Source organism: Phoxinus phoxinus (genome assembly GCF_949152265.1).
Source record: "Phoxinus phoxinus genome assembly, chromosome: 20".
NCBI classification, from domain to species: Eukaryota; Metazoa; Chordata; class Actinopteri; order Cypriniformes; family Leuciscidae; genus Phoxinus; species Phoxinus phoxinus.
Genome location: NC_136895.1, coordinates 2,944,549 through 2,963,456, shown reverse-complemented (window position 1 = coordinate 2,963,456; position 18,908 = coordinate 2,944,549). Strand labels below are relative to the sequence as shown.

The following is an 18,908-nucleotide window of genomic DNA, read 5'->3' as shown; positions in this document are numbered from 1 at the left end:
GGAAAAATGCGGTTTTACAGAATCTAGACACGTGACTTTCAAATGAAAGATTGGTATCAAAGAGCACACCCAGGTTCCTAACCGACGACGAGGACTTGACAGAGCAGCTATCAAGTGTTAAACAGTACTCTAGGATATTACGTGAGGACGTTTTTTGTACAATAATTAGAATCTCTGTTTTTTCAGAATTTAGTAGTAGGAAATTACTAGTCATCCAGTTTTTTATATCAGCTATGCATTCCGTTAATTTTGTGAATTGGTAAGTTTCGCCGGGGTGTGAAGAAATATGCAGCTGAGTATCGTCGACATAACAGTGAAAGCTAACTCCATGTTTCCTAATGATATCTCCTAATGGTGGCATGTACAGAGTGAACAGCAGCGGTCCTAGTACTGAGCCTTGTGGTACGCCATACTGAACTTGTGATTGATAAGACATCTCTTCATTTTCTGCTACAAACTGATAACGGTCAGATAAGTATGATTTAAACCATGCTAGTGCAATTCCACTAATGCCAACATAATGTTCGAGTCTATTTAAAAGGATGTTGTGGTCAATGGTGTCAAATGCAGCGCTAAGATCAAGTAACACTAATAGAGAGATACAACCACGATCGGATGATAAGAGCAAATCATTTGTGACTCTAACGAGAGCTGTCTCGGTACTATGGTACGGTCTAAATCCGGACTGAAAATCCTTGCAGATATCATTTCTTTCTAGAAAGGAACACAGTTGTGAGGTAGAGCTTAGATTCTCTGTCCGAGCCCGAACCTGACCCGACCCGACCCGCGGACCGGGTCGGGCCGATATTTCCCGCCACTATCCTCGGGCCGGGCCCTTGATAAAAGCACGTCACGTGTCATGCGCAGCGTCTCCTTCACTCACACGCATCACACCGGGACTGCTGTGCTGTATTGTGTAGCTCAAGTGCAAGCTTGAAGATGTAAATAAAAATATATAAAAACAGGAGAATTAACTTTGAGCAAGTTTGGTGGAAAGTCGGAGGTATGGAACCATTTAAACAAGTCGTGGGCAGTAACAACATGTGTTAGCTTTGTCGAGTGCATTGTGTGTGCGCTGCTCGCCTATGACAGCAGCGCCGAACGAGAGAGAGAGAGAGAGAGAGAGAGAGAGAGAGAGAGAGGAGGACCGCTCTGAAACCAGCAACTGTGGACGCAATTTTACTTAAAAAACATTCTATATTCTAAAACCTTGTTGAATTATATTAGAGTAGTAGGTCCAAAGTTCATTCTTGTTCATTTTCTGTGTTCTGTTCACGTTTTTTTTTTCATTCGGATCCACTTGCGATCCATTCCATTCTGAATAAACAAACAACGCAGTTTACATGCTTCCTTGTTGTATTATTCATTAAGATAATTCTAAACAGATTTCTGTAATGTTAGTTCAAACAACTCAGAATTGTAGTTGAGAACGTCAGTTATAACGGCCACGTAATAAACAAATGGTCGGGTTTAAATCGGGCTCGGGCTCATAATTACAGTTAATGTGTCGGGCCGGGCCGGGCTCGGACACAACGTGCACGGGCTCGGGTAGGGTCGGGCTTGATTTTTTGGGCCCGATCTAAGCTCTATTGTGAGGATACTGTTTTTTTAATATCTTTGACAGAAATGGCAGATTAGAGATCGGCCTGTAATTGACTAGTTTTGTAGGATCAAGTTGCTGTTTTTTAACAAGCGGTTTAATCATAGCTAGCTTAAAGGTTTTTGGTACGTATCCTAGAGACAAAGATGAATTAATGATATTAAGAAGAGGATCTATGACATCTGGAAGCATCTCTTTCAGCAGTTTAGTCGGTATAGGGTCTAACATACACGTTGTCGATTTAGATGATTTGACGAGTTTGCAAAATTCTTTCTCTCCTATAGCAATGAATGAATCAAATTTTCCCTCAGAGAGACCACAGTGCACTTCCTGATGTGATACTGTATTAGACGGTTGCATAGTTAAAATTTTGTCCCTGATATTATCGATCTTATAAGTGAAGAAGTTCATAAAGTCATTACTGCTGTGTTTCTTGGAAACTTCTGGGCTTGAAGCTTTCTTTCTCGTTAGTTTAGCCACTGTTTCAAATAAATACCTAGGATTATGTTTATTTTCTTCTAATAGGGTTGAAAAATAAGTAGATCTAGCAGCTTGTGCAGATCTAACTGTGACACCATGGGCCCTATCTTGCACCCAGCGCAATTGACTTTGAACACCGACGCATGTATCATTCCTATTTTGCACCCGCGCACAGCGGACTTTTCCCTCCACAGACGCACGTCGGTAAATTAGGAAATGAACTTGCGCTCGCGGGGGCGGTTCAGCGCAAAGAGGAGGCGTGTTCCGGCGCAAAACATTCCCTGGTGCTATTTTCCAGTTTTAGAAAGCAATTGCGCCACTGACCAGGAAAAAAACTGTCTAAAGACAGTGGCGCGTTGCGCGTTAGTGATATGGTATTTTAAGGGCGTGTGCTTGGCCATAATGTTAACGCGCATCCACTTTGATTCTCTAATATAAACAGACGCAGCAGTTTTCATTTTTGCAAATCATACATTATTACAAGGAAAAATATTAACACACGAGGGAAATCATTGTTGTGTCCATGAAGATGTGAAAAAGATCTATCTAGATTTAAAAAAAAAAAAATCTAGATTAGGCTACACATTTACTACCCAAATTATACACCTGTTTAACCGAAGCTAATTTGGGTGAGTTTCTCCCATCATCCCCAGTGTCACTTCTCTGTGTTTTACGGCCCTGACGAGAACATCGTTGGCTGTGAACTGCTCCTGGCGTGCGCCGGCAAATCCGCCGTTATAATAGCAATCCGCCATGGAACAAGCGCGCCGGCTCTTAAAGGGAATGTGAGAGGACGCTCTGATTGGTTTATTTCACGTTACGCCCAAACCACACCTATGAATAATGAAGCTACTTCAGACCAACCCCTTTTAGATTTGCGTCACCGACGCATGTATCATTAATATTTTGCACCCGCGCACAGCGGACTTTTCCCTCCACAGACGCACGTCGGTAAATTAGGAAATGAACTTGCGCTCGCGGGGGCGGTTCAGCGCAAAGAGGAGGCGTGTTCCGGCGCAAAACATTCCCTGGTGCTATTTTCCAGTTTTAGAAAGCAATTGCGCCACTGACCAGGAAAAAAACTGTCTAAAGACAGTGGCGCGTTGCGCGTTAGTGATATGGTATTTTAAGGGCGTGTGCTTGGCCATAATGTTAACGCGCATCCACTTTGATTCTCTAATATAAACAGACGCAGCAGTTTTCATTTTTGCAAATTCATTTCATTTTGCAAGAGTCATTTGTCCCGCCGGGAAAATAGCAACAGCGCCAGGATCCGCCCACAAAGTTACTTGCGCTTTGCACTTTGACACTTGCGTTTCAGATCGTTAAAATAGGGCCCCATGTGTTTGTTTACAGAACATTTGGCTCTTACATTTTACTCTGGATTGTATCACATGGATTGAATCACTGGAGGTGTATGTATTATCAAGTTTGGGTAACTGTATTGGGGAATGTACTGAACTAAGACAGGGTTTAAAAACACAAGGCAACTAAATGACTAAAAGGTGCACATGATCATCAAATCAAAGAGAAACCATTGAAACAAAACTGAAACAAAGGAAACTGAACTAAAACATGACTAATTCACCAAACACAGAAACTGGCACACATTGCACATTGTAACCTGTTGTTCTTTAAGAGAGCCTCGAGTTAGATTCGCCAATTCTTTCTTAACTGCTGCTTGCCTGAGGTAAATGTAATGCTATGTGGGATATTGTTTACAAGCTGTTATGATGTCTTTCCGCCGTAGAAACACTGAATGAGTGATTACACAAATAAGATGTTTCAGTAAGTTGTACTGTACCTTCAGATGTTTATTCTGTAAGTAGTATTAAAGAGGAAGAGATGGTCGTGTTCACGTACTTAACTAAACTGAGTGGAAAAAAGCCTAAGTGAAAGTGCCTAAGTCAAGTTGTTAATACTCCTGCCAGCACATGCATACACTGCACTGCAAACATGTATTCCTGACTCTCACGTCTTTATCATCTGTCCTGTGTTCCCCATCACCCAAACATCTCACATTCTGGATTCCCAGCATACCTTCCACGTGAACCCTGCGATGGGGCTACGCCATACATCTGCAACATCCCCTGACTATTCCAGGCCATGCTGGAGCAACACTGAGGCTTGTTATTTCCCTCATAGAGTCACAGCAGGGGTTATAAATAGCCCTGTCCTTATGAATCACATGGCATTGTTTTCAAATGTCAACACAACAGAGTGGGATGAGTGTTATAAATGAAACTGGCGCAGGGTAGTTTTACTGAAGTTTTAGGGCTTACAAAATCAAATTAGCTGGCAAGCAAATAGATTTACAGAAGGCAACATGTTTTACGCTCATTTCACTATTAGCCTAACCATTTGTCTTCCAAGCAAAATGCAAATGCGTGTGTGTGTGTGTTATTTGTTTAGTCAGATTTGTGTTTGTCTATAACTGTGACCATCAATGCTGAAATCCAGGTCATTTCAAAATAAAAATAAATTAACACAAATTTATTATCAAAAATGGTATGAAATATTAACAATATAATTCATCTTTTAATATTTCATATTTGATTATATTTGTAAATCTAGTAAATGTATTTTTTGTATTTTCATTTTTTTCCGATTCGATTTGACATATTTCTCCAGACTCAGGTCACTGTTCTCAAGACACTTTACACAGCCAACTAAACACACTCTTAACTTCAGCCAATCAGTTCAACTTTACTGCATATATATATATATATATATATATATATATATATACTTTTTTTTATACATTTTTTTTATAATGCATTTATTAAAAGCAAATTCTATCATCAAAACTACAGGTGTGTTCTCTATTGATGAATCTTGGCCAAACAGTCTATCCATCCAATCCATCCATCCATTCAATCCATCCATCCATCCACCCATCCATCCATCCATCCACACATACATCCATCCATCCATCCATCCACACATACATCCACACATCCATCCACACATACATACATCCATCCATCCACACATCCATCCACACATCCATCCATCCACACATACATCCACACATCCATCCACACATACATCCATCCACACATACATCCACACATCCATCCACACATCCATCCACACATCCATCCACACATCCATCCATCCACACATCCATCCATCCATCCATCCATCCATCCATCCATCCACACATCCATCCATCCATCCATCCACACATCCATCCATCCATCCATCCACCCATCCATCCATCCACACATCCATCCACACATCCATCCATCCACACATACATCCATCCACCCATCCATCCATCCACCCATCCACCCATCCATCCATGCACACATCCATCCATCCATCCACACATCCATCCATCCACCCATCCACACATCCATCCATCCATCCATCCACACATCCATCCATCCACACATCCATCCATCCATCCATCCATCCACACATACATCCACACATCCATCCACCCATCCATCCATCCACACATCCATTCACACATCCATCCATCCATCCACACATACATCCATCCATCCACACATACATCCATCCACACATCCATCCATCCACCCATCCACACATCCATCCATCCACCCATCTATCCATTCACACATTTATCCATCCACACATCCATCCATACATACATACATACATCCACCCATCTATCCATCCACACATCCATCCATCCACCCATCCATCCATCCATCCATCCATCCATCCACACATCCATCCACACATCCATCCATCCATCCACACATCCATCCATCCACACATCCATCCATCCACCCATCCACACATCCATCCATCCACCCACACATTTATCCATCCACACATCCATCCATCCACCCATCCATCCATCCATCCATCCATCCATCCACACATCCATCCATCCATCCATCCATCCACCCATCCATCCATCCACCCATCCATCCACCCATCCATCCACACATCCATCCATCCACACATCCATCCACCCATCCATCCATCCACACATACATCCACACATCCATCCACCCACACATCCATCCACACATCCATCCATCCATATATCCATCCATCCATCCACACATCCATCCACACATACATCCATCCACACATACATTCCATCCATCCATCCACACATCCATCCATCCATCCATCCACACATCCATCCATCCATCCATCCACACATCCATCCATCCATCCATCCATCCACACATCCATCCATCCATCCATCCACACATACATTCCATCCATCCATCCACACATCCATCCATCCATCCATCCACACATCCATCCATCCATCCACACATACATCCATCCACATATCCATCCATCCATCCACACATACATCCATCCACACATACATCCATCCACACATACATTCCATCCATCCATCCATCCACACATCCATCCACCCATCCATCCACACATCTATCCACACATCCATCCATCCATCCACACATGCATCCACCCATCCATCCATCTATCCATCCATCCATCCATCCACACATCCATCCACCCATCCATCCACACATCCATCCACCCATCCATCCATCCACACATCCATCCATCCATCCATCCATCCATCCATCCATCCATCCATCCATGTCAAGTCAAGTCAAGTCAAGTCACCTTTATTTATATAGCGCTTTTTACAATGCAGATTGTATCAAAGCAGCTTCACAGTGATAACATGAAAATAATACAAAAAACTATTTCATCATCGTCCACCTTTAAGGCAGATCTATAATATTGTTGAATATTAAATGTCCCCAACTAAGCAAGCCAGAAGGTAAGGCAACAGCGGCAAGGAACCAAAACTCCATCAGGGACAGAATGGAGAAAAAAACCTTGGGAGAACCCAGGCTCAGTCGGGGGCCAGTTCTCCTCTGGCCAATGAGTGAACAGTGTATGAAGTTCAGAATGAATCAGAGTATTTGTCCAGTTCCGGTTGTTTGAAGTCGGAGTGGAGAGGAGGAGAGACTGGTTGACACTTCAGGTCAGTGGCGTCGTCATGTCCTGGCGCTGGTCCTTCATCAGATCTGGATACGGCCTGGTTCCGGTGGACAGCAGTAAACCTCGGGATAGACAGAGAGACTAATATTAGCGTAGACGCCATCCTTCTTATGATGTACCAAGTACATCAGGATTACGGGAAGTGTTCCCGGTCCCGGCTGGTCTAAACTATGCAGCCTAACATTGAGTTATAGAAGTCTATGATGTGTTATGTGTATACTAGGCCGAAGAGATGTGTTTTTAGTCTAGATTTGAACTGACAGAGTGTGTCTGCTTCCCGGACAATGTTAGGAAGACTGTCCATCCACCCATCCATCCATTCATCCATCTACACATCCACCCATCCATCCACTCTATTGTTGTAATGTACATACAATTTTTTTATTACAAAATCATTACTAGTTAAAAAAACTAGTGACCATTGATGCTTTCAACTAAATGAACACAAAATATGTAAAAATCATATGTACTTTAAGTTACCAAAATAAAAATATGAAAATTATAGAAAAAGTGCAATCTTCGTACAAGCAAATAGTTTGAAGAACAGATGAAGAGCAAAGAAACACATTATAATGACTATATAATAATGATCGTTTACTACTGTCTTTTTAGAGCTGATTTACAGTGGTTGAACTGTGTTTGCATCATTGAATCATTATTGTACAGTTTATCCCTGTAAAGCTGCTTTGAAACAATATATATAGAACAATATAAATAAAGGTGACTTGACTTCACATAAAATAAGAAGCGTGTTTATTAGTTTGCATTTACACTCCCAGACATGATGCAAAGATCTTTGCATACTGACGTACAGTATCCAATGTTTTGTCTCATCCATTGCTATGGTTATTAGTGTCCATCGTCACATTTTCCCATTCAGTCCCGCATTCAAATATTGTTTCATTCCAGAAACTTTGCAGTGTGTAGCATGAGAAGTAAAACTTTCCTTCCACTCACTTCAGTGCAAGTTCACTGAGCTCCGCAGCCCTAGTCTGTGTCGTGTGTTAAAAATGCTTACTGTGTTTGTGTTGTTTTAAAGTACCGGTACCCAGTCTTTTTATCTCATCGCTGATGTCACATCCCAGGTACTGGCACAGTTCAGCCTCGCACGTAATGTCTGTCAGTGTCACAGATCAATTGCTTCTGCCTAAACTAAACATCTGTGGAAGAGCCCAGATAATGACCTAATTATGCTAAACATGAAAGGCTGATCTCTGTGGCTCTTATATCAGCAGACACACACCTGACACTAGATCAGCAGGTCTTCTGTTAAACCTGTCGCTGACATCACTGCGGACGATCACAGAGCTGACGATGAGCTTCATGACTGAGGCATGCTGGGATTATTCAGCCTCCTGACTCATTCTCAGCTCCTTTATTCACCACACCACACCACACTAACACTCCTTTGAGGCACTTCTGTAAACTCATTCAATATTCAAAATCATCAATGTTTATAACGTCTGGACTTTCTCTTTAGTTACTCATCAAAAGCTTTTGTCTAAAATCTCTATAATATCCTTCTTATCCTTAATAAACTATCATCAACACAGGGTCAAATGTGTGCATGTGTCAGTGCGTGCCGTGGTTTCTGATTGGCTGAACCCCAGAAGATCTGTCTGTGTGAGAGTGACATCACTGCATTTTTATGCAAATTCAGTTGTCACTACATGAATTTTTCGGGCCTAAATTTGAAGCTTGTACTTGAATATTTAATAACTGTCCTATACTTACATGAACAAAGTAAAACTGTACAATTAGATTTTTGGTACCTGCTGAATTATCAGTGGTGTTGATTTGTCATAAAATCACATGATTGAATAATAATTTGTCCTCTTTGCTTGTGCATTTCCCCGTAATAGATCAGCAAGTGTTTATTAATGCAGAATCACCTCCGAAACAATCATTAGTCCAAACCCAAACTACAGCCCAGTAGTTGACCTGTGAGTGTGTGTGTTGTCCAGGTGTGGTGCTGGTGTGTTTCGAGGGCGACTCTGACGGCTACATTAACCTGGTGGCGTACCCGTATGAAGAGAGCGAGGGTCTGGATCATGAGGAGCTGTCGGAGAGAGATCAGCCTCGCCGGAAACACTCTCGCCGTAGCCTGCACCGCTCCAGCAGCGAGATTAAAGAGGACCGGCCCGCGCACGACAGCGACGGCACCGACAGGTGAGCGCAGCATACACACACACACACACACACAGCTGCAGGGATCAGATATTCACCTATTTACACAGGTTTCTGTATTTTAAAACCTGAGACGGATGACATTTCAGGAATCCATGGGGGAAATTGCTGGGTTTTCATATACATTTAAATAAACTCGTGTATGGATCTATGGATGGATCTTCCAACAGAAGCTCTGGTAACTCTGGTTTCATCCAGGTAACACTCGCCAAGAGCCGAGTCTGAGACTGGCTGATAACTTCTCACCATGCACCCAGTGTTAATGTGACACATCGCTACGGCTCAGGTTTAATACAGTCTGATGTGCTACATGTGTCAGAGAGTTCTTTACATGCATCGTGGAGCATCTCGGCTCACAGTAAACGCGCTGAAAACACCTTTAATGAGAATGGTTTATAAGTGTTGTTAAATGAGTAGCTTTAAGGTCTTTGTGGTTTTCCACACAAAATACAAGCAAAATACAGAGAAATTAAGACACTCATGAATATTAGTACTGTTGTTCTGTAAATAAAACGTCTCGGGTTACGACTGTAACCCTTGTTCCCTGAGGAGGGAACGAGACACTGCGTCGTCTTACAGTCATAACCCGAGACGTTCCCTTTCGTAGGGAACTCGCACTGCGTCGTTGAAAACGACTCTTTGGGGAACGAATACCCACTAGGCCACGCACCGAAAAAGCCTGTCCTAGAGTGAAGCTGATCTAGGCACTTAACCCTCTGGGGACCAAAAACGCGCCGGCACGTTTTGCTTGTGTTTTTTTTAAGCAATGCAAAATAAACTCAAAATGCTCTGTTAATTTTGATTTCATTTTCGTGTTATACATCAATCGATCCTGTTCAGTTTCTATTTTTTTTCTGTATACTCACAATAAAAATAAAGTGTTTTGCTTTTTGCCAAATAAAGAAAAATTAACATGATGCGAGTTCTGCACTCTCTCTGTCAATGAACTCCAATTTGAAACGCGTGAGAAAATGATCTGTAACTCCGCGAAACTGCAGTCAAACAGGCAAACATACCCACGGGCATAAAGCTTGAGATCGCATCTTTCAAATGAAGTAATTTATATAAAAAACAAATATTCTCAGCTTCTGTAATCTGTATGAAAAGAGAGCGATTCCAGTCGAGCTCATTACGAGCTCATTGACTTTAATTCGTTCACGCCTACTGACGGAGCGCGCTATTCACAAGATAATGTGTTAAGCCATCTATGCAAAACAGGGAAACGCCCCCAAGCAAATGCATTAAGTTTCATCATTCAGTCACCTGCGCGTTGGGAAGATGGCACGATACAATAATATTCTTCAACCTTTTTAAAAGAAATGTAGCTTCATCACTACCTACGCCTGCAACTCGGAGTGCGCTTAGCAACACATTCAGAAATCAGAAAGAGTAAGTACATATTTACCCACTATTATTACAGATATTTTCACAAATTAATATGGAAAACATGTCGACTTTACTGGTTTTCTAAGGCCAAATTAGAACCTGGAATTGATATTTTTCCCGCAGTGCTGAATGAGAAGAGCCATTAATATTATTAATAAACTATTGTTTTCTAAGTCGGCTAAAAACACATCTCCATCTCCGCTGTTAAGCAGATGTGCTTTTAGAGAGAAATGCACCTTTCATACGCATTACATAATCAGAATGTATTAGCTTTCGATTCGAATTTGTTCATTTTAAAGTGGACATTTCAAGCTTTAGCTACATAGGCTATATTTAGTTTTTAGTTCTAAACACTCGTGCGCCAGGCGCACTAAGGAGGTGAAGACAATAAAACCTGATGAAAGTGTGCGGGGTAGCCCAACCGGCTGGCCCTAGAGGACACCATGCCTCTGTTAAAATGAGCCCTTACGGCCAAAGGTGAAGGCAAATTGCGCACCTTGTAGGCCTACTTATGGTTTGTTTGGATGCCCGGAGCCACTTATTAGGTGACCCAAAACACACTAACAGTAGGTCCGACCTCCTCGAAGAAGAGGACCCCTCAAGGTAAATACTCGGAACCCTGACTGACAGAGCAAAGGAACCTCTCTTCTTCTGCCGACACATGAGGTGGAGGATGAAATGCTCGCAGGACCATGGACCTAGCCATGTTCGAATGCACTTAAGGCACATAGCTGGGCCTCGGGTGCAGGATGGCCTTAACTCTGCCGGGGGCAAAACCCCAAGCAAGCTGGCTTTAGTGCCAGGGCTTGGAGATCTCCCACTCTCTTAATCATTTTAAGAAATAGCTAAGAGAAAGGCTATCTGGGGTTCAAAGGGAGCCAGGGATAGCCCTTCGAGAACCACCGCCAGGTCCCAGGATGGAACCCTGGACCTGAAATAGTATGACCAGTTGGTGCCTCCCCAAAGGCCCATCACTCAGTTGTGCATGGACCGCCGCAATGGCAGCCACGCACACCTTAAGTGTGGACGGGGAGAGACGATCTTGAAGAAACTCCAGAACTGAAGCCACTGGGCAGTTAACTGGATCTAACTCATGTTCTCTACTCCAAGTGGGAAAACATACCTCTTGAGGCCATATAATCTCCTAGTGGACGGAGCCCTAAAGCTAAGTGTGGTTTTGACTACCCCAGCTGATAGACCGGCATCTAGGTACTGGACCCCCTCAGGGGCCAGACCCACAATTTTCACAGCTCTGGGCGAGGGTGGAATATTGTACCCTTCGCCTGAGACAACAGATCCCTCCTCAGAGGAATCTGCCACGGCGGAGCTATCAGAAGTGAAAATATGTCTGAAAACCATACTCGGACCAGCCACAACGGGGCTACCAGAAGAAGACTGATGCCCTCCTGATGGACCCTCTCCAGGGGGAAAAGACATCTCTCGAGACGCAAACAGATCCACTTCCAATGGTCCAACCTCTGCCATATCAACTTCACCACCTCTGGGTGAAGTCTCCATTCCCCGGGCCTCAGCCCCTGCCTCGACAGGATGTCTGCTCCCTGATTCTGAACCCTCGGGACATATATTGCTCTAATAGATAATAATTTCCCCTGGGACCATAGAATAATCTGATGCGCCAGTCTGGATAGAGGGCACGATCGGAGTCCCCCTTGTCGGTTCAGATAAACTACCACTGATGTATCCGAACGTATCAGAACGTGGTAACCCTTGATGTCTGGGAGGAAGCTCCTCAGAGCCTTGAACACAGCCAACATCTCTAGGCAAATTAAATGCCAAAAATGTTGATGGTTCTGCCACAGACCCCTGGCAAAGCGGCCGTCCATGACCGGGCCCACGCCAGTGAAGGAGGCGTCTGTCGAAATGGTTTTCCGGCGACATGACGCTGCTAACACTGGCCCTTGGGACAGGAACCAAGGTTTCTTCCATATTAATTAGGGAAACAAAGGCATCGGCGCGCAAACCCTGATTGTTCGGAACGGATTCCCCCTCGGGGAAATCCCCTTGGCTATCAGCCACCACTGAAGGGGCCTCATGTGTAGAAGGTTCAAAAGATATTATGTTGGACACAGCTGCCATGAGGCCCAGCAGTCTTTGAAATTGCTTTACAGTGATGGCCTGGCCTAGCTTTATCCCGGACGCCATGGACTCGATACACGCGGGAGACATATGTGCCCGCATCGTATCTGAGTTCCATACCACGCCCAGAAACGTAGTTTTCTGAGCTGGTACCAACACACTTTTCTTCGTGTTGAGTCTCACCCCCAAGCTCTGAATACCGAACCATCTCGAAGCCGAACTGCCATTGCTCGAGACTGAGCCAGAATGGGCCAGTCGTCGATTCAATTAAGTGTAGGGATGCCCTGAAGCCTCAGTAGGACCAGAGCTGCATCCAGCATGGGGGGGGGTGGTATGGGTCTAATTTTTATTTCAGGTAGAACCTCTTTTCCGAAGCCCTCTTGCCTGAAGGACGGCCCTCAGGTCATCCTTCTGATCAAAAGAGCGAGATAGATTTCTCTGTTGCCAAACTCCCGAGGGAGGGGCTCTAGAGGAAGGAGTGGGGTTTATCCCATGACTTAGATAACTCATTATGCAAGTCAGGAAAAATAAATAAAAATGGTAAGCTCTGGCGCTGATGTTGTGATTGTTGCTGCAGGAAGTGCTCATATCCTTTCTTAGTTATTTATTAAGCGCTCCTGTCTAACATGTGGCCAGTTGATTTTTCATCTGGCCACAGCACGGATCACAACACGCTATTATGCCTCTGTTGCAGATTTTTTATTTTAAACATCGAGTGCTTGTCACGGGCAGAAGAAGCATTCAAATAAAGAGAAAGTTCCGCAGCAGTCTCACTCTCATCAGCCAAATTCATATTTTATTATTTATTTATTTATTTACGAACCCCACGATCTGAGTCACGGACCTGAACAACGGAGAACGTGAGCTGGCGAGTCTAACTCACGTTCATCCGCCTCGATGCTGAACACACCCACTCCCTCGGAAGCAGATAGTTCAAACATCTAGGTATCGTCACGGGCAGAATGACCGAGGCAGTGCACCATGAACGAGAGCCTTAGAACCTTCAGATGAAGAATGAGAAAGTGCCGCAGCAGTCTCATCCTCGTCTGCAAGATCCCTTTGCGAACCCTGCGATCTGAGTCACTGCGCCGCCTCAACGGACGCAGGACCTGAACCACTGGGAACGTGAGCGCAGTACTGATAGGGAGTGTTTCACAGAGATCACAGACAGCCCCCTCGAGAGCTGCCCGTGTGTGTGTTACACTCCCAAACAATTCACACACAACTGATGCGTGTCCCCACTCGTAATATATTTTTGGGCAGGGGTGCACACATCTAATGAATTGCTCACTCGCCATAAAACAGTGACTGGATCACACAGACAACACCAAATAAGACAGACAACAGAGAGCGCTTGCTGAAGAGCGAAAGCTAATGTGTGTGTGCGCCGGCGACACTTTTATGCATCCGGTTATGCCGTCACATGTTACGTCCCGACGCAACACTAATCAGGATTGGATTAGTTTCATTCATACTTCAGAGGCGTACGCTTAGGGAGCGTCCCCAAAGAGTCATTTTCAACGACGCTGTGCGAGTTCCCTATGAAAGGGAACTATTATTATTGTATAGTCATCATTAATATCCTTTCAATTTAGTAAATATTTCTTCTTGTCATGTATTTATCTTGTCAATTTTTCTCTGATTAAAAGTTTTAGTCATGAAAAAAAAGGACATAAACATTTTATAGTTTAATTTAAATATGTTAACATTCATTATGAACTAGGGATGTTATAATGAGGACATTTTGAAGTTATACACCGACATCATGTTTCCAGTGTGATTAGTTTTTATTTTGTTAAAATTGGAAACGAGATCTCTGTGGTAATAACACTGTTCTTCCTATCAAGTAGATCTGTGTGAATCAAGCTAACATCATGTAAAATACATTCATTCTAAGAGTTCGCCGTCACAAAACATTCTCAAGTGTGCCGCTTGCATTGCATTGTGGGTAACAGTGTGTGTGTGCAGTCTGCAGGAGCTGAAGAGTCCTCTTCTGGACCTCCAGATGCACTCGGATGTGCCGTTCCAGATGCTGGACAGCAACAGTGGGCTGAGCTCCGAGAAGATCAGCCACAACCCCTGGAGTCTGCGCTGCCACCGCCAGCAGCTCAGCCGCATGCGCTCCGAGTCCAAGGACCGGCGGCTCTACAGTATCCTCACACACACTCCTGTGACGTGCTGTATTTCCATTCTGATGAAACTGCTCTTTACAGTCAGGTGTTCTGAACACTTTACTTTTGATGACTTCAGTGTAAATCATGCTCTAATTCTCTACAGCTTCATTCATTCCTTATACATTATATTTGAAATTACCACCTTATTAATTAGGTAAAAATGCTAATTTAAACATTTAGGACACGAACCGCTTGGAAACATTTGAGACTTTATTTTGTGTCTGATGTCCCCTATTGATGCCTCGACTGTACCGCCACACCAACTGACAGGAACAAGTCTGCCTCTGGCTTTATTCACAAATCACAAGCGGATTAATGTCAAAACCATTGTTGCATTCAGTCCAATGAACACGAAACTCCATGCATCAACACTGAAGATCATTTTGCGATTAGCAGTCGTTGTTCTGTTGTCATTAGCAGTCGCTGTCCACCCCCCTACCCCCCGCATGACATGACAAAGGTTATCCCAAAAAAGTCAATTTTCTGCTGTGCGCATATCAAAGAACAGGAGGAAAAACAGCGTTCTGCCACGGCCCTCTTCATTTCCTCAAGCTGATGCTCATCTCCTTCTGACTCTCTGAAATGCTCCAGAAATCATCATGATTCAGATCGGCTGCTGAGAGCAGAGTTTCTGAGAGGCAGAATATTGTGAAAGGAATGATCGGAAACACTGTTCTTCTAGATGGCTTTGACCTTTGGCCTACGAGGTTATTAGATGTACCACAATCCAGACTTTTCCTTCTGTAGTTTAATTCTCAAAAAGGTTTCACAGACTAATTATAATAGTTAATTAAATAAGAGGTAATCTACGACTAGCCAATCAGAATGGAGTATTCCCAAGCGTTGTCAGGATAATTTCAGTTTCGCGTATCTACTCCGAAGTGAAAAAATTCTGTTTCAAAATTTTAAGGCCAGACAATTCATTTAAGGCTTGGTTTGTAGAGAATTATGCAAACATGCGCACATATATTCAAACGCACATAACTATAGAATTAATTCTTGATGCGCACGTGAGCGCCATCAGTGTTTCTCACAGGTTTGCGTTTAAAGTCTGTGTAGAGAGAACGGTGTCGTCTTAGCGGACTCTAATTTAATAACTAATGATCCTTTCAACGGAAGTGAATCAATCAAAACTAACTTTAGCTGGAAAATAACATTATTCAAGAACCGCTATAAAGCCAAAACAATCTGTTACCTTAAAGGACAAGTTCGGTATTTTACACTTAAAGCCCTGTTTACAGATCGTATCTGTTGAAATAGAACGGTTAAGATTAAAATTTGGACACATGCTCCTGTCCCGAGAATTTTAGGTTTATTTCGCTTCCCCCTCCCCCACCCCCACAATGGTTGTCTATGTGCACTGGAAGATTCCTTCCTAAAAACACATTAAACTTTCGTTTACAAAGACGTGAAACTCACCGAGTGGTCAGGGGTGTTCACTGATACGGTCCCAAAAAAAATCGCTGAAAAAGATGCATTCCAACAGGTTTTATCGTAGTTTTTGTCCAACTCCATTGACTTGTATTGAATGTGCTGTGTGAGGTACGGTATTACTCCGCCGCTTCTTCTGCTTCTTCTGTGTATTCAATGAAATGCCAGCGGTTTGCTTGCAATTGGCAAAGGTGCATTATCGCCACCAACTGGGCTGGAGTGTCTATTATTCAAGCTCTCAACGGAAGAATCACGGGTGTGACACGTTTGGCAAAATAGGTCCACAAAACCGAAATAAACCTAAAATTCTCGGGACAGCAGCATGTGTCCAAATTTTAATCTTAACCGTTCTATTTCATCAGATACGATCTGTAAACAGGGCTTTAAGTGTAAAATACCGAACTTGTCCTTTAAATTATACGTTTATCTCTGTAAAGCCGCTTTGAAACATTCTACATTGTTAAAAGCGCTATATAAATGAAGATGACTTGACCTTTGGCCTACGAGGTTATTAGATGTACCACAATCCAGACTATACCTTCTGTAGTTTAATTCTCAAAAAGGTTTCACAGACTAATTATAATAGTAAATTAAATAAGAGGTAATCTACGACTAGCCAATCAGAATGGAGTATTCCCAAGCGTTGTCAGGATAATTTCAGTTTCGCGTATCTACCCCGAAGTGAAAAAATTCTGTTTCAAAATGTTAAGGCCAGACAATTAATTTAAGGCTTGGTTTGTAGAGAATTTTGCAAACATGCGCACATATATTCAAACGCACATAACTATAGAATTAATTGTGCAGTTAATTCTCATTCGTATTTTCAGAAAGTTTTGGATGTAGGCTATCCTTTCCCCAAATTTGTCACTAATAAAACACAAAAATAATTTAAAGAGAAGGCTTATATTGATCTTTTAAGATTTTGTTTGCACCTTGTAAATTAGGTTTTGATGTGACAGTAAAAACTTTATAATCTATCCAAAACTAAATGTTGTCTTTCATATTTCGTCTGTAACATATCGTCTTTTATAATATATATTAGGGCATAAATGTTAATTTGCAGTTTAATATGTTGCTTATACAAAGACATTTTATTTCAACGTATTCAGTCGATCTCAGTAGGCAATATAGATAGTTTCATTCACACACAGACACACGCGAGCTGTAGTAAACAACACGTGTCTGTGCCGTTCATTCATTCAAACACAGAAACACGATTCAAATTTAAACAGTCTTTTGCGGTTTACAGACACCATTTCATATCGCGATTAGAACAAAGCACTTACTGATGATCTGCAGCTGGATCCGTTGTTAGGCTACTCCAGCACGTTTGAGGTAAAATTTCCAGGATTATCACGATATTATTATTCCTCACAGCGAGTGTGTTTTTTTTAGCGGCCCCTAATTTAATAACTAATGATCATTGCGACGGAAGTGAATCAATCAAAACTAACTTTAGCTGGAAAATATATTTATTCAAGAACCGCTATAAAGCCAAAATAATCTGTTACCTTAAATTATACGTTTATCTCTGTAAAGCAGCTTTGAAACATTCTACATTGTTAAAAGCGCTATATAAATGAAGATGACTTGACCTTTGGCCTACAAGGTTATTAGATGTACCACAATCCAGACTATACCTTCTGTAGTTTAATTCTCAAAAAGGTTTCACAGACTAATTATAATAGTTAATTAAATAAGAGGTAATCTACGACTAGCCAATCAGAATGGAGTATTGACCCGGGCCAGCGTGTGCATGTGTGTGCTCCTTGACCCCGTCCTCAGAGTTCCTGCTGCTGGAGAACGTGGTGCACCACTTCAGCTGCCCCTGTATCCTGGACCTGAAGATGGGCACGCGGCAGCACGGGGACGACGCCTCCGAGGAGAAGGCCGCCCGCCAGATGAAGAAGTGCGAGCAGAGCACGTCGGCCACGCTGGGGGTGCGTGTGTGTGGCATGCAGGTGCGTACGGCTCTGACCCCACACAACAGACAGGAGTGAGGGAGACAAGTGTGTGTTCTGTGTCATGTAACCGCATGCTAACGCTTCAGCTGTTCAGAAGACACAAGCTCTGTCCTGACAGATGTGATCTTGGATCTTTATACAGCAGTGTAAGAGAGTTTGGTGTGTGTTCGGTTCGTGAACACGGCGTCGCTCTGAGGTCGAGCTGGCCTCACTCTGGGACGCTTCACTCGAGTGTGAAAGCAATCCGACCCAACGGACCAAACATTTAATTCAAACGGAAAATGCGCTTTATAAATAGCGGTAGTGTCTGCTTCTGTGAGTGCGCACATTTGTTATCACCGTTGAAAAGCGAAAGCTTCATCTTATAGTGTTGTGTAGAAGCTCTTCATCTTATAAAGTTGTGTATATGCTCACACTCGTACTTCTTCACCGTTAAGACCCAGAGAGAGTGTGTTTGAGTTTGCTGCGGTGGTAATATGAATGTAGTGTATCATTTAACAGCGGGAATGACAGCTACATTCGTGTAGTGTTTGCATGTGTCTCGACAGTTACAAATAAAGCCACAATAAGTTCATGGAGCGAACTTGTCAATCATATTCTTGATGGATGGCCAAT

General features: G+C 42.9%; 1 protein-coding gene across 2 annotated transcripts in view; it reads left to right on the top strand.

Annotated features, from left to right (window-relative positions):
• ip6k1 (inositol hexakisphosphate kinase 1) overlaps positions 1-18,908 on the top strand; it is a 69,012-nt gene that overhangs the window by 35,428 nt on the left and 14,676 nt on the right. For both annotated transcript variants that reach the window (XM_079593622.1, XM_079593621.1), the window contains 3 exons: positions 9,019-9,223; positions 14,693-14,874; positions 18,115-18,290. In XM_079593622.1, coding sequence (XP_079449748.1) covers positions 9,019-9,223; positions 14,693-14,874; positions 18,115-18,290 — 563 coding nt within the window. The remainder of the gene's footprint in view (positions 1-9,018; positions 9,224-14,692; positions 14,875-18,114; positions 18,291-18,908) is intronic.